Source organism: Neomonachus schauinslandi, chromosome 7 (genome assembly GCF_002201575.2).
Source record: "Neomonachus schauinslandi chromosome 7, ASM220157v2, whole genome shotgun sequence".
Lineage (NCBI taxonomy): Eukaryota > Metazoa > Chordata > Mammalia > Carnivora > Phocidae > Neomonachus > Neomonachus schauinslandi.
The window spans coordinates 50,493,525-50,517,432 of NC_058409.1; the positions used below are offsets into that span (position 1 = coordinate 50,493,525).

Here is a 23,908-nt window from a genome sequence, read left to right on the forward strand (position 1 = left end):
AAAACTAAACCCTTTATGTTAACAATGAATTCATTCAAGTGCCATATTTTTTTTTTTTAAGATGCAATTTTGGATTTAAGTCTTAATGATTAATTACAACATAGAGATCTTCCTTATCCTAATATCCATGTTCTTTTGGAAACTGCAGTTTTCCCCAGATTTATAAGGATTAACTTTTAAAAAGTTAAAGTTATTCCACTACATAGGGCATTTTAAACATGGAAATTGTTACCAAAAAAAGAAAAAAAAAAAACCCAACAAAAACCCAAAGTATACAGCTGGAAGCATAACAAGTTCTTTGTACTCATGACTTATCACTGTGTAGAAATTCTGGAGATAGGACTACGGAAATCAGACCCATAAAGAATCTTCGCAGTACAATCAGACTTCATCATCCCTTTTATTAGAAAGGGATTTAAGCTGTTGCAATCCTTTTGCCTTTATAATTACCATCATATAAAGTTTGGAGACTTAAGATAACCCAAAAAATAGAACAAAGTTTTACTTTACCTGAAAAGCTGTAGTAATGTGAAGATAAAAACTTCCCATTTGCCTCTTTCAGTATTAGACACTGAGGATTCCACCCCATTAATAGGTGGTACCATTGCTAAGTGACCTATGTCAAGATTACCAGAACCTTTGTTAAAATAGGAGGCCAAGTCTTAAAGATCTGTCGACAGCGGTAGACTCTTTGCAGTCATCATGCCTATTTGCTTCAGAACAGTGTAGTCTTCTTTTTTTAAAGATTTTATTTATTTGAGAGAGAGAATGAGAGACAGCACAAGAGGGAAGAGGGTCAGAGGGAGAAGCAGGCCCCCCGCTGAGCAGGGAGCCCGATGCAGGACTCGATCCAGGGACTCCAGGATCATAACCTGAGCCGAAGGCAGTCGCTTAACCAACTGAGCCACCCAGGCGCCCCAGAACAGTGTAGTCTTAAACCCTTCTCTAGGTTAATATATTTCCATATTTATCACTATTAAGTCACAAGTTTTTCAGTCTCAGAATAGACTTAAAAAATGATACTCTTACAACATGAAGAGTGAATCTTTTGTACTTTGTACTAGTAAACTGTGTACTTTGGGTGATCATGATGTGTTAATATAGGTTCAACAGTTACAAGAGACTTACCACTCCAGTGGGGCATATTCATAATGGAGGCTATGTATAAACAGAAGCAGGGGATAGATGAAAAATCAATTTTATTGTGAACCTAAATCTGTTCTAAAGAATATAGTCTATTAAAAGAAAGGCACTTACTCCAAACAATTTTAAAGCTGTAAGCAAAACTCCGAGAATTTTCTCAGTAAGTTACTCTTCATTTAGTTTGTATTCATTTAGTTGCTATTCCAGGTGGGTCTGTACTATCTCTTGTAAATTCTTCAAGCAAACCAGTTAATTACAAAGCAACATTAGATAAATGTACCATAAATTCTATTATACAATCAAGTTGACTTTAAATAAGATCTACTTTGACAAAGTTTATGATAAAGATTCTAGATTTATAGGAGATTCTATGATCTCATCACGTTACCGCTCTAGCAAATTATATAAATGCTCACCGCTGATAAAAAAAAAATAACGTTCACCAATATATCACATGACTGGTTATGGTTTTATTCTTTGAAGAATGGTTCTGAAACATTACACTAAGTCAGGCTGAAAGGTAAAGTTTAAAATAGTTTTATAAGGGTATAACATATGACTGCTCCACAAAATTTTTGACCTTAGAGCTTATGATACACCTAGTTGGCAATAACACCCAGGTTTTTCCAAATAGTCATCATTTTTCTCTCGTCTGCATAGACTTCTTCTCATTAGCTGCCTTCTGCTTTTGTTGCATTATCTCAGAGTCCCTATAATGGGGGAAAAGGGCTGTAAGTTGTTACAGAAAAACCGATTTTATGTTCTTACTTGTTTTGTATACATAACCCATGAAGCATATTAGGAAACAATCTAAAATATATAAAGATTCACTTCTTTCTGTTTTCATGGCAACAGAATGGGAAAACAAAGTATGGAAGGGCTTTGAAGTCACATCTTATTTTGAAAACCATCTCTATTGTTATTGGGCAAATAAGGACCTTTCGAAATCAGGAAAGTAGTTACTAGGGTTGTTTTGTGGAATAGCTATGAATATATCTATCCGATATTAGGCAGCTATATACAGAAATAATGGCAATTACTCTTGGTTGTCAACAAAGTTAATATATTCTATTTTTCTCTGAAAGAAGGAGCATTTAAGAAGTCTTCTAGATATCCAAAATGGTACCTAGCATTAGGACATAGATGTTATGAAGCAATTAAGTTTCTTACAAGCCTGAAAGCGCGATAGCTAGTGATTAAAAATGGATTACACTAAAAAACAGCAGGATATTCAGGCACTTCCTTAACCCTTTGTGTCTTCGGCTGAACCTCCATATATCATATTAACTCAACTATAACCAGACTACCTGGGCTAGATGGTCCAGGAAATCCTTATTTAAAAAAAAAAAAATACATTAAATGGCTTTGTAATCAATACCTACTATGTGCCAATTTGTTGACTCTGGATTAAGTCCCATAGAAACTGTTATTATCCCCATGATTCAAATTAAAAAAAATTAAAAGTTTAGAGCTAAATAATTTGCCTTAAATCACATAAAACCCAAGTTTGTCTAATTTCAAAGTTCAGGCTCTTTCCTGTTATCACATAGATTTACTGTGAGATTTTACTTCAGGGTGAGTAGCTCTGTCCATGACAGTAGACATTTCCGTAAAGCCAATAGCAAAGATGAGGAATAAGGATGAAGGAAAAACAAGACAGCTACAAGAAATGAAGTATCATGGAAAAGAATAGTGATAGTTACTTTTCTGTTTGAAGCTGAGCTCTGTTGTGCTCGCTGTACCCTTAGTAATGTTACTGAAGTTCAGAGCCTCAGTTTCCTATTCTATACATTGAGGCTAATACCACTTTTCAGGGTAATGAAGAGAGATAATACGTATGGAGTAAGCACAGAGCTTTCTAACAAGTGGATATTCATTTAACAGGGACTATTACTGAGCCAAGCTAGACTAGGGTTTCCCACTAAAAACTTCAGGGTCACTGATTTGTACCATGTTCACTTTTACTCCAATGTGGGTAAACAGAAGTTTAGGGAAAACCTTATCACTTTAAAATCATAGAAAGAAAGCATGAAGTGATAATTAACCCAATGTGGGCCTTGAAGTCATGACTCAAGAGTCACATTCTTCACTGTTGAGCTAGCCAGGTGCCCCCAAATGATTATTAACTCTAGTGGCACATTGGAATCACCTGGGGACCTTTTTAAAGGCAGGTTTAACTTGGGCACAATAAAATTTACCTAGAGCACTGGTTATGCCCAGCCCCAGACCAATTAAATCAAGACTGGATTTAAGGTACAGGCTTGAGTAGCCGTTAGGGTTTCCCAGGTGGTTCTAATGTGCAGGCTTGAGAATCGCAGAGAAGCCCCGCTGAAGTATGTGTAGTCAATTCTCCACCTGACCTCCAAAGTGTACATATACAAAATTTGTTTTTAGAAAATTAAGCTTGTTATAAATATGAATGCTTTTTAAAAAATTTAAGCTGCACTCTCCAAATATTTCTGTAGCATTTCTGTATTATTTTTCACATATAATCATACATCAAGACTGTGCACCTGCATTTTCTCCAACACAAAGGATCTTCAGAAGTCAATATAGCTACATACACTTTTTTGTGTCTCCTTCAGAACCTTAATCCCTGTAATTGAGTCACCTGTTATCTTGACTAGTTTGGGTAGGATGTCTGCCTTGAAAATGCTGTATCTCTAGTACCTAACAGTGCCTGCCATGTGGAAGGCATTCAAATATTTTGCTAAATGAAATTTTTATGGTTGTGGTGAGTGAAGCCTGAGTGTCTCTTCAAGACTATGGCTTGAGAGCTGGAAATTTTTCATTCATGTATTGGGATAATTACTACCTTATATAGTTTTAGTGTGCACGCAACAAATGCTCAACTGTTACCCCTATATGCAGTCTAAGTTCTACCAAGGATTTAAAACATTTAAAACATTCTCTCCATTCTCCAAAACAAAAACTTCAGTGACTTAAAAATTCCATTAGTATCACTTACCTCTGCTTTCTCTGAGAGGTGGTCAAGCTATCCTCTTTTCTTTTTCCCTTGCTAATTTCCTGGGATTTCTTCATGTTTTTCTGGCGGGCAAGTTCTCGCTGATTTCCTCCTACAAAGTCAAAGTCATGCTCTTTCCCCATCTCAAAAGTAATTACGAATTCCGTAAAAACGCTCTTATTTAAATGCATCTGAAGTTAGCTTTTTAACAGATACTCCAGCAGAGTAATTACACTGAACGCTGTTCCCGTATCTGACGAGGAGGAAGCTTAGAGGTAAACACTTAAGAATATTATGATACCAATGAATGTGTTCACTGGCTGTAAATACCAGGTCTCTTACAACAGGCATTCCACTCCTCAGTCTATACGGGTCAGTATTCAAAATTAAGGTCTAGCTTTTGAAAAGCGTGAATGGAAAGGGTAGATACACAGGGAACACAGCTCCACAAGTTGGCCCATCACAATTCGACTGTTAGGCGAACAAATGCGGCTATTCGAGAAACATTACCTGTAAGGGCCAAACAAAAGGACTAGGGAGGAGACTCAGTCGGAGCTTCCAGTCCTCATCAGGCCTTAGGACCTTAAGTACCAGCTAGAAACCCCTTTCAGAACAGGACGCCTCCCGGGACCGCCGTCCTCACACACCTCATCTCCGGAGAGGTGTTCTTTACCGTGTAAACTCGCACCTGACCGGCAGGTACTAGCCCGATTTCTCAGGCGGACCCGAAGCTAACCGTCCCTCTCCCTTTGCGGACTGAGAACAGGGTCCCCGCGCCGCCAGACAGAAAGGGATACACCAGCCAGCCCCCGCCTCCGGTCCAGCTGCGCTTCGGAGCTAGCCTCCCTCAGCGGACGCTCCCCGCCGCGTTCCCCACCCGTCCGCACACTCACGGGCCATGCCGACACCGGACCGAGCCTGGAAGAGAGCCCCTGGGGAAAGCAACGGCCTCCTAGCACGCTCAGCGGCCGTCCCCACTGGTGGCCCTTAAAGGCTGAGCCCGCGCGGGCCCTCTGCGGGGCAACACCTCCCCTCCTTCATGGCCCCGCCCACCGAGGCCGGACCGCTGCCTCCCGCGAGCCGGGCGAGCGACTGCGCGTGCGCTGCCAGGTAGGCGGGGCTGCCCCCGCCAAGGGTCCCCGGCCCGCAGGTTGGGAGATTAATCTGCTATCTGGGGTCATTCGGCCACAGAAGTACGGTCGAGTCTACACAGCAGGTCCTGCGTCTGTGGATTTTACCCACTGTGTACCCACAGTACTGGGGCCTGGCCAACCTCCATTTTTTGGTAACGACAAAAACAATAAATGCTACTGTATCTCATTTTTCAACAAAGAACGTTAACTTTTATTCATCCCTTGCAGAAGCGGGAAGAGGAGGAAGGGGACAAAACAGATTGAGGGTTAACTGCAGAAGTCAGTTTGGCTCTTTACATATTTTCTTTCATTCCTGCACCAAGCCTGTAACGTAGGCTTCATTGTTCTCATTTTACGAAGAGGAGATTGAGACTCAGACCAGGAGCGACTGACCTAACAGGTAGGGACTTGTAGAAATGAGATCAAATTTAAGACAGACTCGTAAGTGTCTTCATTTCCCGTTTGATCGCAGTGCCTCTGTCATGGTCGACAGTAGTTTAGGAGTTTTAGGTTAATGGCTCTGTGCTTGGGTTGTGTGATGTGAAGGGAATGGCAGGGGATGCAGTTTTATCACACATTCATAATAGCCCAGGACAACCTTGGAACCTGGGTAAAAGCCGTCGTGCGTTTGCCATTGCTAGAAACAGACGTGGAAAGATGCCTATTGGTTAATTTGGTTAATACTTATATTCTTCATCTATCCCGTTAATTATTACAAATTGATAAATGTGTGGAGTTAGTCTGTACACCGTAAAATTGCCCTATTTTTAAAAAAAGATTTAGTTAGAGAGAGGGAGAGAGCACAAGAGGAGGGAGAGGGAGAAGGAGAGAAGTAGACTCCCCTCTGAGCGGGAAGCCAGTTGCCGGGGCTCCAACCCAGGACCTTGAGATCATGACCTGAGCCCAAACCAAGAGTCTGCTGCTTAACCCACTGAGCCTCCCAGGTGCCCCCCCCAATCGCCCTGTTTCTAGAAGACTTTTATTTTGGAAAATGTCAAACATATACAAAAGTATAGAAAATACTACAATGCACTCTCAAGTATATATGACCAAGCTTCAATAATGTTTATTTTAACTCCTAAGAATTACCTATTTTAGAGAAGGTAGGAGAAAGTGGTGAAGACTTAGAACTCTGGAAATGGAATGTATTGGTTGAAAGCCCAGCTCTACCAATGAGTAGATATGTGAACTTGGGCATGTTACTTCATTGCAGTAAAGCTTCCTTACCAGTAAAATGGGAAGGTAAATGTACCTCCTTAATTAACTGAATTAGTGTATGTGAAGTACTAAGTGCCCAGTATATGGTAGACCTCAATAAGTTACCTATTATTGTCATTCTTTTAACCTCAGAGAGCCTTGTGTGCTTGTCACTCTCCTTAAGCCCCACCTCTCTTCAATAGTGCTTATGTCTAATTCCACTTAAGCAACTTCTGGAGTAACGAGCAGGGGGAAAAGATTGACTTTCTGGCCTGGCTCATAAAGGAGGGAAGGAAGCAGTTTGGGATTGGAAGGTAAGTGGTAGCATTGTTGTTTCTGTGTGTGGTCTTAATTTACAGTCTAATTGAGCTTTTTCTTTGCGGCTGCAAATATACTTTGTGAGTTGTAGGGATACATATGATATACACAAGAAATGTTGGGCGTGTCTGCCAGAGAAAACTGAAGACTTTTGAAATTACTGTGATGCCATTATGAATTTACTCCACAAACTTGGTTGTGTAACAAATATCTTAGGACTTTATATTTATTTATTTTTAAAGATTTTATTTATTTATTTATTTGAAAGAAAGAGGGGTGGGTAGAGAGCGAGCTCGCGGAGGAAGGAGCAGAGGGAAAGGGACAAGTAAGACTCTAAGCCGAGCGCAGAGCCCCCACCCGGGGCTCGATCTCAGGACCTGGAGATCATGACCAGAGCCAAAATCAAGAGTCAGACGCTTAACCAACTGTGCCACCCAGGTGCGCCTGACTTTATATTTAATAACAAAATTAAATCTTTGTTCCCATGTTTATACTAGTGAGAAATTAAATCTTTGTCATTATTGACTGCCTTATGTACAGAATTGTGGGAATGCCCTAGATTCTTAGGTGGAACAGAACATTTGGGGAAAGGCAATGTGTCGTTGTACCAGAATATATTGTGCAAAGCCCTGTGGTCCTGGTAGCGGCTCCAAGATTCCTGAGACATCTTTAGTAGGGGTTTCTTTGTCAAATTCTTGAGCTTCTCTAGGTGTATCTGATGTCCTGGTCCCTCCCCCAGGGTATTGGAGGGAGCCCACAGAATCCACAGACCTCCAATTTCTTTCCAGTCTGAGAGGAATTTCTTCTCTCTTCTGTGCTTGTATCCTTGTTATCTTACTCTCAAAAACACTTGCCTTACTTACTCCTTCTTGATGACATAGCAAGGATTAATTAATAAAGGATTTAATTCATTTGACATTTTGTTATTAATGTAGCAAGCAGGATGTTCTTGTAAAATCTTGTCCTTCCAAGAAGGAAGTCGGGCCTCTCTGTTGCAATGAGTCAGGGAATTTATATTGCAGGTTCAAAAACTGGCCCATACTGTGTGGGGCCAGCCTCACCTATGGCCATTTTTCCTGACATTATAGAAGCCTAAAGTACTTCCTACCTAAAGTAACCCAGCCTTCCATTAATCTCTGTCATAGTACCATTTATTTATTTATTTATTTATTTTTAAAGATTTTATTTATTTATTTGACAGAGAGAGACAGCACAAGTGGGGGGAGTGGCAGGCTCCCAGCTGAGCGGGGAGCTGGATGCGGGGCTGGATCCTAGGATCCTGAGCTCATGACCCTCAGGGAAGGCAGATGCTTAACCAACTGAGCCACCCAGGTGCCCCTGTCATAGAACCCTTTAAATTTGTTTCGTATCATTTAATAAATTCTTACATTGTTCTTTTGTTGTATCTTTTTCTCCCCAACCCAGAACACCTTGTTTATTGCTCTATTGCTATCTCCTGAAGCAGACTAGGAATACTAACTTACTATAACTATATAATTTTAACTATAATAATTTTTGAACAGGTATATTAAAAAGTGCACAAAGGTTTACAGTGAATGGTCTTCCTCCCATGATATGTTCCAGAAACCTAGCTCCCATTCTAGGAAGTAATTTACCAGTTTCTTCACACCTGAATTTGTAATTTATGTTCTACTCAATTTAGAATTTCTAAGTTCTGGGGATGTGCTGGTGAACGGGCACTACTATACAAGACCTTTTTTTTAAAGTTTTCTATTATTATTTTTTAGTAATCTCTATCCGCAATGTGGGGCTCAAACTCACGACCCCAAGATCGAGAGTCCCACACTTTTCTGATTGAGCCAGTCAGGTACCCCATGATTTTAATAGTCTCCTAAAGATTTGGGCTGAGGGACTTGACTACTTCCTTCCCCTCCTTTCAGTAACTCCTAGGGATTCCTACTGCGGGGAGAGCGGGTCACCGTGCATCCCAATTTCCGGTTCACGAGTAACTCTATAGTTTGACAGTTACCATGGCTCCGGGAGATGTGCGTCTTACGTTCTTCCGCGGCGCTGGCTGATGGCGTAATCAGTTCCGGCGCCCTCCCTATGAGGGCGGGGAAGCAAGATACTGGGGGAACTTAGTTATTAGTGTAGCAGGGTCATGAAGAAGAGGCGGCGGCGGGAGGAAGGAGGAGGTGGCGGGGGTGAGAAACTGCGGTAGCTGTCCGCTGGCCTGGTGGCGTGGCTGTGTGGAAAGGGCGTAGTTCTTAACCCCTTCTCCGGGCAGCGGCCGGGGCTCGGGGCTGAGAGCGGCCGTGGGGCCGCATCCCCGGGCCCCCTGGCTCCGCCATGTTCCGCAGGGCACGCCTTAGCGTGAAGCCGAATGTCAGGCCTGGTGTAGGCGCCAGGGGTTCTACCGCTCCCAACCCCCAACGTGGACAAGAGGCTCCGAGGCCCCAGGATCCTGCAGCGGCCTCTTCCCCGAAGCCAGCGGAGTCTACAGATGTGCCCTCGGTGGACTGCGGGGCATCCGAGCCCCAAGAAAAGGCTCCCAGGAGCAGGTCAGTGCATGCAGAGGGGAGCATTTTCATCTGCCCTGCCTCTCTGGTCCTGTCACTTGGAAGCTGACCAGATGAATTTACCATAAGAATCCTCCGTCGCCTGCATTAAGCCTTAGAGTTGAGGCCCTATGAACCTACTCTCAACTGCAGTTTGTCGCTCTGTCCACAAGGTGTGGCAAATGGGGATTTTGTTAAGGTTTGTAGATTCTCGGGGTGGGGACCGTGTCTTCAAGAGGTGGTGGGAAGAATCCACATGTAACAGTTTTGAAGTGAAAAGTATCCACACGTGGTAATGTTCATTAGCTTAGAATTCTTTACCGTAATTTTTATTCTTCCGGAGTACTTTGAGGAGGTTAAATAGTTTTTAAAATTTTTAAAACATTCATTTATTCTTAAAAGACCAATGTTACTTTGGTTCTGCTGATTCGAGTCAGTGGAAGGGAGATGTGGTTACTTGCTTTGATTTGATGGCATGCCCCTTTATAGTGGCCATGTTTTGTGAAGGGAAAAGCATGTGCCAGTACCACATTTGGATTCAGGACTTCTTTCTTTCTTTTTTTTTTTTTTTAAAGATTTTATATATTTATTTGAGAGAGACAGAGAGCATGAGAGGGAGGAGGGTCAGAGGGAGAAGCAGACTCCCTGCCGAGCAGCGAGCCTGATTCAGGACTCGATCCCGGGACTCCAGGATCATGACCTGAGCCGAAGGCAGTCGCCCAACCAACTGAGGCAGCCAGGCGCCCCCAGGACTTCTTTCTTAATTTAACAGTTTATTAGACTTGGCCAGGCAGAACTTACTTACTGTAAAATGGAGATAATATTACACGCTTTGGAGAGTTATTGTGGAGTTTAGAAAAAACTGACATAAACTATCTTGCATAGGACATGACAGAATAGTTGCCTACAAAAGTTATTTATCATTAAAATAAATGCGATGGGGGCGTCTGGGTGGCTCAGTTGGTTAGGCGACTGCCTTTGGCTCAGGTCATGATCCTGGAGTCCCGGGATCGAGTCCCGCATGGAGCAGGGAGTCTGCTTCTCCCTCTGACCCTCCCCCCTCTCATGTGCTCTTTCTCATTCTCTCTCTCTCAGATAAATAAATAAAATCTTAAAAAAAAAATAAATGCGATGGTACTAATTAAAGTAATTAAGTTAAGACAAGTTGGGCTACTAATAACCTCTGTTTCTGTAATATGAACGTGAGGAAAGCAATTAAACCCGACCCTATTAAATGACAATGAGATGGTATAAATTCTCTGTATGCTCTGACAGGAAGGTGAAAATTTTATCCCTTTCTTTTTGGCCAAACTTTGTTGGCCTATACTGGTGCTGGGTATAGGGTGTTATTTTGCTAGCTTAGTGATGCTTAGTAATCTCCAAGTTTCTTATATGAATACTTTTTCAAAATTTCTCCTAAAAAAAGAAATACAAATATCAGTCACTATTAATAAAGTTTGCCCAGATCCTGTTAACTACATATAAGTACGTGCTGTTTGATAATTTAATAAATTACTCAGGTTCTGTAGTCTTGAGACATTTGAGGTTGAGGATATTTAGTTTCTTAGAGTTGGCATTTAGGGAGTATATTTGTTTTTTTTACCTTCTGTTTTTCTTTTTTGTGGGTTTTTGCAGTTGTAAAACATAGGATGTATGTTTTGTCCTTATGGTTTCAGCATAATTGGGTGAAATGCACATGGTGCATGTATCATGTTATAAAGGCTGAGATAAGAATTTAAATTGGAGATTTCTTTGGGTGCCTGGCTGACTTAGTCCGAAGAGCACGCGAGTCTTGATCTTGGGGTTGTTTGGGCCCTACACTGAGTGCAGAGATTACTAAAAAAAATAAATAAACTTCAAAAAAAAATGGAGATTTCTTGGAAAGGTTATTCTATAGGTCTAGGCGTTTTCCACTTTTTTAAAAAAATTTTTATTATTTTTTTAAGATTTTATTTTTTATTTGTCAGAGAGAGAGAGAGCGTGCACAAGTAGGGAGAGCAGCAAGCAGAGGGAGAAGCAGGCTCCCTGCTGAGCAGGGAGCCTGATGCAGGACTCCATCCCAGGACTCTGGGATCATGACCTGAGACCAAGGCAGACCCTTAACCGACTGAGCCACCCAGGTGCCCTGAGTCCTTTTAATTCTTATACCCTCTGTCTTCTTGACTTAATTTGCTTTCAGGCCATTCCTGAAATATGTGTATCCAATCTGAGCTATACCTAATATGTAATTTGGAGTGACTGAGTACTTTTTTTGAGTGAGGAGTTTGGTAGCTGTGTAACTAGTTACCAACAAAAGATAAATGATTTCTGCCTCAGACAATATTTGGTTTGATTAATGTAGCTAAATGTATATTCTCAAATACTGCAGTAGAGATATTTTAGAAGTTTGAAGTTTTGTATGTTTGGTTTGACTGATCTCAGGTTGATAGAGTAAAATTTCAGTAATTTAGATCAGTTCAGTGGGATGTCAGTATAGATTATAAAGAAAAACAATTGGCAGTAGTTCAAAATAGGGTAATTAAGCTTTAATTTCGAACTTGGCCTTTTGTTTTCTTAAAAGAGTTAGCATGAGCATGAAATAATATGTTCTATTGCCGTAAGGGAAGTTAAAAAAAAAACAACAGCCTTTTTTTAGAACTTATATATCTGTTAAAAACATTTACTAAATAAAATTTTTATTTATCTCTGTCGTGATTGATGTATATTTCAAGTCATTGACTTTTTTTAATAATGAGATTCTACTGTTCTAGATTTTCACCACGTTAGTTTTTTGAAACTAGAATATGAAAGATCCATGGTGCCCCCTTTTTTTTCTTTTTTTAAAATTTCAACAGTGATGAAAAGACTGACAGTGAGAATTATGTTGAAGAATCCAGTAAATCTTCCTCTACTGTTTCACAGAGAAGAAAGAGAATATCAAGTACTCCTACTCTGGTTAAGCCTGGTGTCAATGTTCCTTCAGAATCTCATCCCTTATCTACAGTTAATCAAGAAGTTCCACAACCAAACCCTGTTTCAACAAAAGAGAAACAGCCATGTTCAGACAGATACCGATTATATAAAGCCCAGAAACTAAGAGAAATGTTAAAAGAAGAATTAAGAAAAGAGAAGGTAAGGGAGACAAAAATCACATTTTGACTGGTCTCTGCTAGAATTCTGTTTTTATGTTAATAAGGCATCATTTGGAGTAAAAATATCTATAGCATTTAATGGAGCATAATCAATATCCTTTTTGTTTTTATTATTACCATATAGTGTATTATTTGTTTCAGGGGTACAGGTAGGTCTGTAATTGATCAGTGAATATCCTTTTTGTTAAGTGATTAATAAGCCCAATGGACTTAATAAGCTTTTTTTCCCCACTATGTTAATTTTTATATATTCCTCTATATTTTTCATTGTTTTTGGTGAAGGCCACAAGTAGAAGTTCTGTACATATACATACATAGAAATGTATACAAAGCATATTTATAAAATAAGCCTTCAATCTGATTTTTCATGATGTCCAAGTGACATGAGTTATATTTATTTGAATTAAGACAAGTATACTTGAGCAAAATGAATTGATAATATTTTCTAAGTTGACAATATGGAAATTATAAATGGGAAAAATATGCTCGTATGTGTATAGTAGAGTCCATCTTTTTTTTTTTTTTTGTCCATCTTCTTTTTAATCTTGAAGTTTGATTATTTTTCCAAGAGGGCACTGTACCAATAGTGAAGCATGTAAATCTGCAGTTAGATACTTAAGATTTGAACCTTGGGAGTAATCCCTTACTATGTGAACTTGCACAATTTAATTTTTCTGTGTCCTCATCTGCAAAATAAGACTGATGATAGTATGTATCTCACTGGAGGGTTGTAAAGATTGGATGAGTTTATACATGTAAAACACATTTAGACTAGTGTCTGGCAAATACATGTCAGCTCTTATTTTTAATTACAGAATGCCCTTTTAAGGCACTTAGCATGGTGCTTTATATTTGTTATTTAATTCTATCACATTTGTGAAGTAGATATCACTATTTTACACAGACAGAAATAGGCTCATAGAGGTTACTTGCTTTGTGTCAGACATCAGTGGGATTTGAATCTATATCCTCTAAAATTGAAGTCTTTCAGAATGTTCTATGTTTATTGAATCTGCTTAGGTAAATTTATTCTGTGGAATTAAAAAATTAAACATTTGCTTCAAGAATTTTACAAAATTCACAAATCCAGATCACTACAGGGTAAACAAAAGCTGTATGTTTATAAATTCTTAGTAAACTCTTTTCGTTAGAAGACATTTGTAAGGTTTATACATTGAGCTTTTGTCCAGTCCTAGACACTTCAGTTTTTAAGGTTCCTTGTTGTGCTACAACTTTTTAATATTCACTTTAGAAAATTTTTCCTTAAATTAGGAATAATTGTGGTAGGAATAATATTAAATCACTTGGAATGAATGCAACAGTGAGCTGTACCTTGGAGTATAGTACATGTGAAATTCTTCTGTATTTGTAAAATAAAAGTGGATCTTTGTGTGTGTTTGTGTGTCTAGAAGCAATGGAAAAACAAATATGCCATAAATGAAAGTCAGAAGCCACCAGATCGTTCAAAAATGACTATGAGAGATTTCATATATTACCTGCCAGATAACAATCCAATGACGTAAGTAAACTTTACTTTTCCTTTCTTTGAGTATGTAGTGATTTAAGTATCACTTTTAGAGTAGAGGTTCACTGTTTTCCAAAAGCATGTTGAAAAAATTTATAGCACATACGATGTTCTTTTAGAGAGAATTTTTTAACAAAATTTAGTGGTATTTCACGTAACTGCTCTCTTGGGATGGTATCCTTTACCTCTGAAATTAAAAAATAAGTTTCTTTTCTTACTAAGTTGTTGTAAAACCAACTAAACAATTTTTCTCTAATCCGTATTACAGATTCTCTTTCATGTACACTATAACCTGATTCTAAAGGAATGGTCTAATTTCTTTGCCCTACCTCCTAATTAAATGTAGTGGCATTTGATTAACAAATCCTCCAAGAACAAAGCTTCTTTAATCAAAGTTAGCCTGGAGAAGCAGACGGTTTATAATAAATTTCAGTGTTATGTTCTTTATGGTTTAGCAGGTGGATGTAGGAATAGTGGCATGTTTTCAGTATAGCCTTTTTCAGGTTGGCCTATTGAAGGAAGGGCCAAAAACCTAGGTTTTGTGTTATTTGACATAGAGAAAAGCCACGTGTAGGTTGCTTTAGGCCTCAGGACTGAGAGTCTCCCTTCACTAAGGAATTAGAGAGTAAAAACATTCTGTACTTACGGCATAGCAAATTATTTATACTTGATGACAAAATTTTTGACTGAGAAATTGACTCTTGGACCACACACTGTCATTAATAATGATGTTATGGTGTATCATTTAAAAAAAAAAGCAAGTTAAAATAATTTCTTTCTTGCTGATGGATAGAAGAGACATGTGTAAATTACTTAAAAGTATTTTTTATATTAAATATTAAATCTTTTTACATATTTAAAAACAAATGTTATTTATTTGTTAGTTCTTCACTGGAGCAAGAAAAGAAAACTGAAAAATCATTGACGCCAGTCCAGACAAGAGAGTAAGCATTTATCTTACTGTTTTCTTTAAATAAATTCTTTGGTGGGTAGAGTTTTTAAAAAATGAAATCAAATAATGTTTTTTGTTACAGTCAAGTTACATGTGATAGGAATGTTTAAATAGAATAACAAGAATAAAAGTTAATGCCTGATTTAAATCAAAATGAAAGGTTCACACTGTTTGTGTATTATATATGGAAATGGCCAGTGGTATGATTTCGGTTAAAGCTTTTAGAATTAAAAAGGATTTTGTTTTGTTTTAGAATAATAATATAATACAATGGTATAAAAACCACACGGAACAAAAGTATACTGAGAAAAGTGTTCCAAATCTGTTTTTCTGTCATCTTGTTCCTCTGTGGAGGCAACAAATGTTACTGATTTTTTAACGTATCATTCTAGTTCCATTCTGTGTCTCTCTAAACAAGCATGTATATATTTTTCTTTTTCCTTTCCTTTCTTTTTATAGTTTTGATGCCACTAGAGAGTCTTTTTTTTGTACAAGTTTCTTGTTGCCTTCTACACTGCACTGTAATGGTCACTTACTAGTAGGAAATGTCTCCAAGAGGCTTCCTGGGAAGTTATTGTAGTTTTGTAATTCAAGATGGAGGGGATTATGGAAAATTGCCAGAAACATTGGGATTTTCTGGTTGTTACGTCAAAGGTTATTTATTTATTTTTTTTAAATTTTTTATTTATTTGCGAGAGAGAGAATGAGAGACAGAGAGCATGAGAGGGAGGAGGGTCAGAGGGAGAAGCAGACTCCCTGCTGAGCAGGGAGCCTGATGTGGGACTCGATCCCGGGACTCCAGGATCATGACCTGAGCCGAAGGCAGTCGCTTAACCAACTGAGCCACCCAGGCGCCCCTACTTCAAAGGTTATTAAGTAATGATTGCTATTCTGCTTAGAATTTATATTGTTTTAAAGCAGAATTCTCAGACTTTAGTAATAGGTTGTATTTTTACAGATTATGTTTGCTTCTGTAAAACCTTAAGGAGACCATGTAGTTGAATGGAAGGTATATGGGATTCAGAGTTACTATCTGGAAAACTGTATTTAGCTTCTTGGTCTGCCTTTACTGTTGTGTAATCTAGAGCAAAGATTATTTATCTACTGCAGACCTCAAATGGGTTTGAAAATAGTAACGCTTGGCGCACCTGGTGGCTTAGTTGGTTAAGCATCTGCCTTTAGCTCAGGTCATGGTCCTGGGATCCTGGGATCAAGCCCTGCATTGGGCTCCCTGCTCAGTGGGGAGCCTGCTTCTCCCTCTCCCTCCCCTCCTCTCATGCTCTCTCTCTCTCTCTCAAATAAATAAATTTTAAAAATCTTTTTTTTTTTTTTTAAAGATTTTATTTATTTGACAGAGAGAGACACAGCGAACGAGGGAACACAAGCAGAGGGAGTGGGAGAGAGAGAAGCAGGCTTCCAGCCGAGCAGGGAGCCCGATGCGGGGCTCGATCCCAGGACCCTGGGATCATGACCTGAGCCGAAGGCAGACGCTTAATGACTGAGCCACCCAGGCACCCCTAAATTTTAAAAATCTTAAGAGAAAAGGGAAAATACTAATGCCCAAGGATTGTTATGAAGGGCTAATAAAATGGTCTGGAAACTAATGCTTTATAACTATAAGGGTTTTTTTGTTGTTGTTAATTACCCATTATCTATTTGGTTTATCTGATACTGTTGAGGCAGAAAAGATGAGTATCAGTTTGGTTTATCTGATACTCTGTTGAGACAGAAAAGATGAGACTTTGTTCCTCTATTTTCAAAAGTGAGTGAAAGCTTTTTACTAAGTGCTACCGGATAAAATCAGAGAAATTCTTATAGCCCTGTCCTTAACATGTAATATTTTCAATTAGGTTATAGGGAAAGTTGGAAATAAATAGAAAGTAGGATTTGAAGTAACTTACTTCACAAGTTCGTAGTATTCAGAAAATACTTTTTTTTTTTTTAAAGATTTTATTTATTTATTTGACAGAGAGAGAGACACAGTGAGAGAGGGAACACAAGCAGGGGGAGTGGGAGAGGGAGAAGCAGGCTTCCCGCGGAGCAGGGAGCCCGATGCGGGGCTCGATCCCAGGACCTGAAATCATGACCTGAGCCGAAGGCAGACGCTTAACGACTGAGCCACCCAGGCGCCCCCAGAAAATACTTCTTTGCAAGGATATATGAATTAACCTATCTTTACATTTAGTAGGCAAGAAGGTAAGAGTACTCCTGATACGGCAGATAATGAAGAACTAGAAGAAGAGGTAGATGACGGGCCATTGCTGGTTCCTCGAGTAAAAGTGGCAGAAGATGGTTCCATTATTTTGGATGAAGAAAGGTAAGTTAAAAAAAAAGACTGTGGTTTTCAAACCTCAGAACAAATGTGCTTTGTTTAATGAGAGAGAGAGTTTCTACATCAGTCATTGTCACTTAGAAACTGATATTTGTATTTTTCTAATGGGTATTGTAAATGGAAAAGTGAGTTAGATTAATTTATAATTTTTAGGAATTTTTATGCTATGTTTTGTATGAAAAGATTGGTACTTCTGATCTATCATCCATTAACTTACCACCATTGTTTACTGACTTTACTGGTAATTGGGATGAGCTACTGAACTAATCATATGCTGGCCTCTACTGATGATGGATTTCAAAAATTGATTCAATCTTGAAGTCAAAATTCAGGTTTTCATATTATTAACTAATATCATGTTTTGTTGTTTGGTAATAAGTAATGAAAATGCAATGAATCATAGGTTTAATATTCTGTGATTTCTGTTATGACAAGGTTTAATTCACCTTGTAGTTTAATTTCTCAGTTATAACATTAAATTTTTCAAATTTGGCATTGCGGAATTTGTTGTTTGTCCAAAGTATGTTTTTTTAAAAAGAAGATAAATTCATAGGTAGTAAGTAAAAAAAAAGGGGGATAGAAAGTCTTCCGACAGTTTAGTTAGTTAAAAAATCTTTTTATAGCATATAAAATTCTGTGATAATTAAACATTAATGCAATACTATTAGTAGTTGTTTTTGGGTGTTTTATATTGTGATGATGATTTTACTGGTCATTAAATAGTTAAAAGTATTGAACTGCTTTGTGTATAGGAACATAGAACATAAATATCAAATACTTATATTTCTCAATATTTTCTGCTGGGTCTAGCATGATAAAATATATATTAAATATAGGAGACATTCATAAGTTAATAAAACAAATAATTTTTTGGTGGCCCAAAGATAATGTGTAAATTTTATATTGCTGTTAAAGATTTTGGAAAAATGTTAGCATTTATTTTTATTCCTTGGCAATCACATTTTAAATGAAAATTAGCAGATTCTTAGAAAATATGCATACCTCATATGTTATACTTTTGATATGATTCTGCCATGGTAAATTTCAAAATATAACTATTCAGATATCATTTATTATTTTTCTCTGTTTTTAGTGCAGATCTATTTAAAAATGTGTCTTTTTCAGTTTAACTGTAGAAGTTTTAAGGACAAAAGGCCCCTGTGTGGTTGAGGAAAATGACCCCATATTTGAGCGTGGTTCTACAACTACATATTCCAGCTTTAGGAAGAACTATTATTCTAAACCATGGTCAAATAAAGGTAACTAATTTTCATTTATTATTTTTTAATTTTTTTTTTAAAGAATTTATTTATTTATTTGACAGAGAGGGAGAGTTAGCGAGAGCAGGAACACAAGCAGGGGGAGTGGGAGAGGGAGAAGCAGGCTCCCCACTGAGCAAAGAGCCCGATGTGGGACTCGATCCCAGGACCCTGGGATCATGACCTGAACCGAAGGCAGATGCTTAATGACTGAGCCACCAGGTGCCCCACTAATTTTCATTTAAATTGTGTAGGTTATTTATTTGAAATAAAGTGAATAATTTTCTGTAAGTAAATAAAACACAAACCTTGTTATTTTCTCTTTAGCTAATTTTATTGGCACCTTCCAGTGGGGTCCCTCTCCCGATACCATAGAACTATATCTCTGGCTTTATCTTAGTAATGTTTTTAGGAATATTCCTCTCTGTCAAATCCCTGTATAAAAAAGAAAATTTTTGTGGAAAATTATTTATATTTTTAATACTCATAATAATGTTATACCTTCATTGTATAATAAGGTTTGTAAAGGTAAAAATTAGGCTGTTAAAAAAGCATGTAATACCTACTGAATGGTATTGCTTATTCTTAATAAAAATAATGTAAGTTGTTTTGGGAAAAGAAATTAAACACAACAGAATAATACGGGGCAACCAGAAAGATTCTATACTTCCCTCCTTTGACTTCTGCAATCCTATTCTGTTGAGGTTACTTCTATTAGTAGTTTCTTATGTGTTTTTCTAGCCACTTTCTTTCACATACTAATTAGCACAGCTCAGTTGCTTCCATTAAAGCAGTAATATACTGGCTGTGACTGACAGTTTGGTCACTTTGACACCAGAAAGGCAGAATGTTATTGTAGTCGTCTTTTTTTTTTTTTTTAATATTCCAGCTGCTTTGGTATGAACATACAAATTTCTTTTATCATGTTCCTGTATAAAAGTTTAGAGATGTTTGAGATTCATGAAGTTCTTTGCAATAAAATTTTTTTTTTTTAAGATTTTATTTATTTATTTGAGACAGAATGAGAGAGAGAGAGCACATGAGAGGGGGGAGGGTCAGAGGGAGAAGCAGACTCCCTGCTGAGCAGGGAGCCCGATGCAGGACTCGATCCTGGGACTCCAGGATCATGACCTGAGCCGAAGGCAGTCGCTTAACCAACTGAGCCACCCAGGCACCCCATCTTTGCAATAAAATTGATTGAAGATTTCCTAAATACTATTAAGTACTCTCAAATTTATTTTTAACTCAAAATGTATACTTAATCTAAGATTTTTTCCTCTGACATACTGAGATTAATTTTCATTCTTTCTAAATCTTTTATTTTTACAGAAACAGATATGTTTTTTTTAGCCATCAGCATGGTAGGAACTGACTTTTCTATGATCGGACAGCTTTTTCCTCACAGAGCAAGGATAGAAATTAAGGTAAAGTAAACCCATTACATTCATTGATTGGAAAAGGTCCAAAAATTACAAATATTATTTTTTTTAACTTTTATTTAAATCTCAGTCCATCCTTTTTCACTACAATGTTTTGGGTAGATCTTTCCCCTTGTATAGCTCAGAAAGTAATGAGATATTGATTGTAATATGAGTAGAGTCTCCTTAGTTTTAACATATTATTTATATGTTGCCCACTTCTAAAATGGATTTGAGGGAGTACCAATAAAACCAAAGAAATTAAGATAAAAGAAGAGCTAAGTAATGAGGAGAGAAGATAAATGTACCAGAATATTTGGGTTAAGGATAGCTTCTGAACACAATGTGTTTCTGAATTTCCTTGGAAGGCATGGAGAGAAGCATGGTAAGTTAAATAATTCTCTTTATCTGAACTAACCATTGTTTTCCTAGGCTATCTTAACTTTTTAGACAGTGAGGGACACTATTAACAACAGTGGTGTAAATTAGTGCTTTAATATGCCTGAAAGAATGAGCATTCTCTGTTTTATTGTTCTTTTTGCGAGAAACTTAATTACAAGTTTCCTGGGATCAAGTGCATTTGAGTGCACGCTATGTTGCTGTAATGCATTTCCATTTTATGATGAGATCTTATTCAACCATGGGTTTTTTTCTTCATTAATTAAAAGAATATTAGGATAGATTTTTTTTTCTTGAACTAGACCAGGCATGGATCCTTCGCCTGTGGACCATGTACAGTGTAATGGTCGTTCTATTTCTGCAAAAGATGAAGAATTGTTTATATTATTTATGTTCCTTTTCTAATGTTGATCTTTGTAAAGAAAACAAAATGTTAAAGCTAGAAATTTTTTTTTTTTAGGATTTTATTTATTTGAGAAAGAGAGAGAATGTGAGAGAGAGAAAGAGCATGACGAGGGGAAGGTCAGAGGGAGAAGCAGACTCCCTGCCGAGCAGGGAGCCTGATGTGAGACTCGATCCCAGGAGTCCAGGATCATGACCCGAACCGAAGGCAGTCGCTTAACCAACTGAGCCACCCAGGCGCCCTAACACTAGAAATTGATTATCTAGGGGAGCTTTCTGATCTGAGTAATTAATGATGAGTTTGTCACTAGACTATTTCTCTCAAAAATTATTTAGACTCCTCCCCTAAGTTTAGTATAGTTCCAACAGGTCTTTGGGCAAAGTATAGAAAAGTGAAAATGGACTAGTCAGTTATATTGATTTTCAAGTGTTGAACCAAACTTGTATTATTCTTTTTGTATGTTGAATTTTACTGTATTTTCTTGAGGGTTATTTTGCATTTTTGTTCATGAGGGATATTTTGTAATTTTTTTTTAATGTCTTTGTCCAAAATGTTTTGGAACTAGGATTATGCTGGTCATAGAAAATGAGTTGGGAAGTGTTTCCTCTTTTATGTGAACAAATTTAAGATTAGTGGTATTTCTCCTTTAATGTTTGATAGAATTCAACAGTGAAACCATCTGAGCCTGTAATTTTCTTTGCAGGAAGAATTTTGATTATAAATTCAATTTCTTTAATACCTATAGGTATACTCAGATTTTCAGTTTTGTCTTGTGTCAGTTTTGATACTAAGCTGTTGAATTTATAGGTATGAAGTTTTCATACTGTTTACTGAAATTTTTAATGTGTGGTAGATAGTCCTCTTTCATTGATAATTGATGTTTTCCTTCTCTCTCTCTCCCTTTTTTTTCCCTTTTCTTGCTAAGGGTACTTTGACTTCCAAAAATCTTTTTAATGAACCAACTTTTAGCTATATGTTTTCAATTGTGTGTGTATTTTCATTTTTTTTAACTTAACATTTCCTTTCTTCTATTTACTCTGCCTTTAATTTTCTCTTTTTCTAGCTTCTTAAGATGAAAATTTAGATTGATTATAAGCCCTTTTACTTTTCTAGTTAGACATTTAAAGCTGTACGTTTTCATCTGAGCACGGCTTTACTTGCATTTCATAAATTTTGATAGGTTGTTTTCATTATTCAGTTAAAAACACTGTCTGGTTTTCCTTGTGATTTCTTACCTTACATGTAAGTTATTTAGAAGTGTGTTGTTTAATTTCGTAATATTTGGGACATAGCTAAATATCTTACTATTTTCTAACTTAATTCCATTGTGAATGTCAAATAGCAATCTGTAAGATTTCCATCTTTCTGAAATTTAATGAGATTTATTTTAAAACCTGTTGTACTTATCTTAGTCAGTATTCCTGGTGCACTTGAAATGAGTGTGTACTCTGTAGTTGTTGGATGTGTTACCTAGTTCTATCAGTTAACTGAGAGAATTGACATCTGCAACCATGATTATAGATTTGCCTGTTTCTTTGTTTATATCTATCACTTTTTGATGTGTATTGAAGTTCATGTATATTGAAGTTCTTTTATTGGGTGCATTCATTTTTAGTATGTTGTTGAATTGATAATACATCATTTGTCTTTCTCTGATTTATTTCACTTAACACAATGCTTTAGTGTCCATTCATGATGTTGCAAATGGCAGGATTTCTTTATGGCTGAATAATATTCCTATACACACATACACACACCTATGTGCCACATTTTCTTTATTCATTTGTCACTGTACAGTAGTTTGTCTTGGCTGTTGTAAATAATGCTGCATTGAACATGAGGATACTGTATCTTTTCGAGATAGTGATTTTATTCCTTCAGGTAAAGATCCAGAAGTAGAGAGAGGGCGCCTGGGTGGCTCAGTCGGTTAAGCGTCTGCCTTCGGCTCAGGTCATGATCCTGGAGTCCCGGGATCGAGTCCCGCATCGGGCTCCCTGCTCAGCGGGGGGTCTGCTTCTCCCTCTGGCCCTCCCCCCTCTCATGCTCTCTCTATCTCATTCTCTCTCTCAAATAAATAAATAAAATCTTTAAAAAAAAAAAAAAAGATCCAGAAGTAGAATTGCTGTATCATATGATAATTTTATTTTTAGTTTTTTTTTTTTTTAAAGATTTTGTTTATTTATTTGAGAGAGAGAGAATGAGAGACAGCACGAGAGGGAAGAGGGCAGAAGGGGAAGCAGACCCCCCGCTGAGCAGGGAGCCCGATGTGGGACTCGATCCTGGGACTCCAGGATCATGACCTGAGCCGAAGGCAGTCGCTTAACCAACTGAGCCACCCAGGTGCCCCTTTATTTTTAGTTTTTTTGAGCAACATCCACACTGTTTTCTGTAGTGGCTCCAGCAATTTGTCCAGTCTGACACTCTACCTTTTTATTTAATTTTATTATAGATGGCATTTCTGACAGAGATGAGGAAGTGTTCATTGAATTCTTATTTGACCTTTGATAAAAATAAGACAAAGTGTCTATTGTACATTTCCACATAATAACTTAGTTCATTTACTTTAATGTAATAATTGATATGACTGGATTTAAGTCTACCATCTCAATATTTTCCACTTATCCCATCTGTTTTTCACTTCTCATTTGCTGCCTCCTTTTGGGTTATTCAGATAATTTTAATATTTTTTATTTTCTCTGTTGTACCACTTTACTCTTTACACTTCATACTGCACAAGTAATAAACTCTTAAAGGTATATTCTATTTACCCTTCATCTTTCGTGCTATTCTGTATTTCACTTTTACATAACCCAGTTTTATGTCCAACTTATTTTGGCCTAAAGTTTTTTATCTTTAAAGGAAATTGAGCAGAAAAAAGAAACTAGTTTTAATATGTAGCCATGTTTCATATTTAGCCACCAATTTTGATGTTTTTCATTTCTTCTTGTAGGTCTGAATGGCAGGTCAGCTGTTGAAAAATTCTCTCAATTTTGATTTATCTGAAGGTCTCTATTTCAGCTTTACTTTTGCAGGATGTTTTTGCTGGATATGCAGGTGGTTTGACAGTTTATCCTTTCAGTGTTTTAAAATTGTCATTCCATTGTTCATTGGCTTCCAGTATTTCTGATGAAGAGTCAGTCATATTTATGTTTTTCTTCCCTTGTATGTGATAAATTGTTTTTCTGTGGCTGTTCCCGAGATATTTTTAACTCTG

General features: G+C 37.5%; 2 protein-coding genes across 2 annotated transcripts in view; one reads left to right on the forward strand and one right to left on the reverse strand.

Moving 5' to 3' along the window:
• Positions 1–1,434: 1,434 nt before the first annotated feature.
• SERF1A (small EDRK-rich factor 1A) lies at positions 1,435–5,140 on the reverse strand. Its single transcript, XM_021700361.2, has 3 exons — positions 5,002–5,140; positions 4,112–4,220; positions 1,435–1,853 (listed from the first exon to the last, which is right to left on the reverse strand). Exons 1-3 carry the CDS (start codon positions 5,006–5,008, stop codon positions 1,781–1,783), a joined length of 189 nt encoding a protein of 62 aa, XP_021556036.1. The 5' UTR covers positions 5,009–5,140; the 3' UTR covers positions 1,435–1,780.
• Positions 5,141–8,865: 3,725 nt separating this feature from the next.
• Positions 8,866–23,908, forward strand: part of BDP1 (B double prime 1, subunit of RNA polymerase III transcription initiation factor IIIB) — an 89,553-nt gene continuing 74,510 nt past the window's right edge. The window contains 7 exon segments of the mRNA XM_044916889.1: positions 8,866–9,278; positions 12,110–12,386; positions 13,816–13,925; positions 14,816–14,875; positions 17,072–17,200; positions 18,341–18,474; positions 19,804–19,898. Coding sequence (XP_044772824.1) covers positions 9,067–9,278; positions 12,110–12,386; positions 13,816–13,925; positions 14,816–14,875; positions 17,072–17,200; positions 18,341–18,474; positions 19,804–19,898 — 1,017 coding nt within the window. The 5' untranslated portion in view covers positions 8,866–9,066.

Excerpts from the sequence above, each read along its gene's own strand:
- SERF1A (XM_021700361.2), bottom strand. Across the intron at positions 1,854-4,111 it reads ACCTCTCAGAGAAAGCAGAG|GGACTCTGAGATAATGCAAC; the intron begins GTAAGTGATACT and ends CCCCCATTATAG.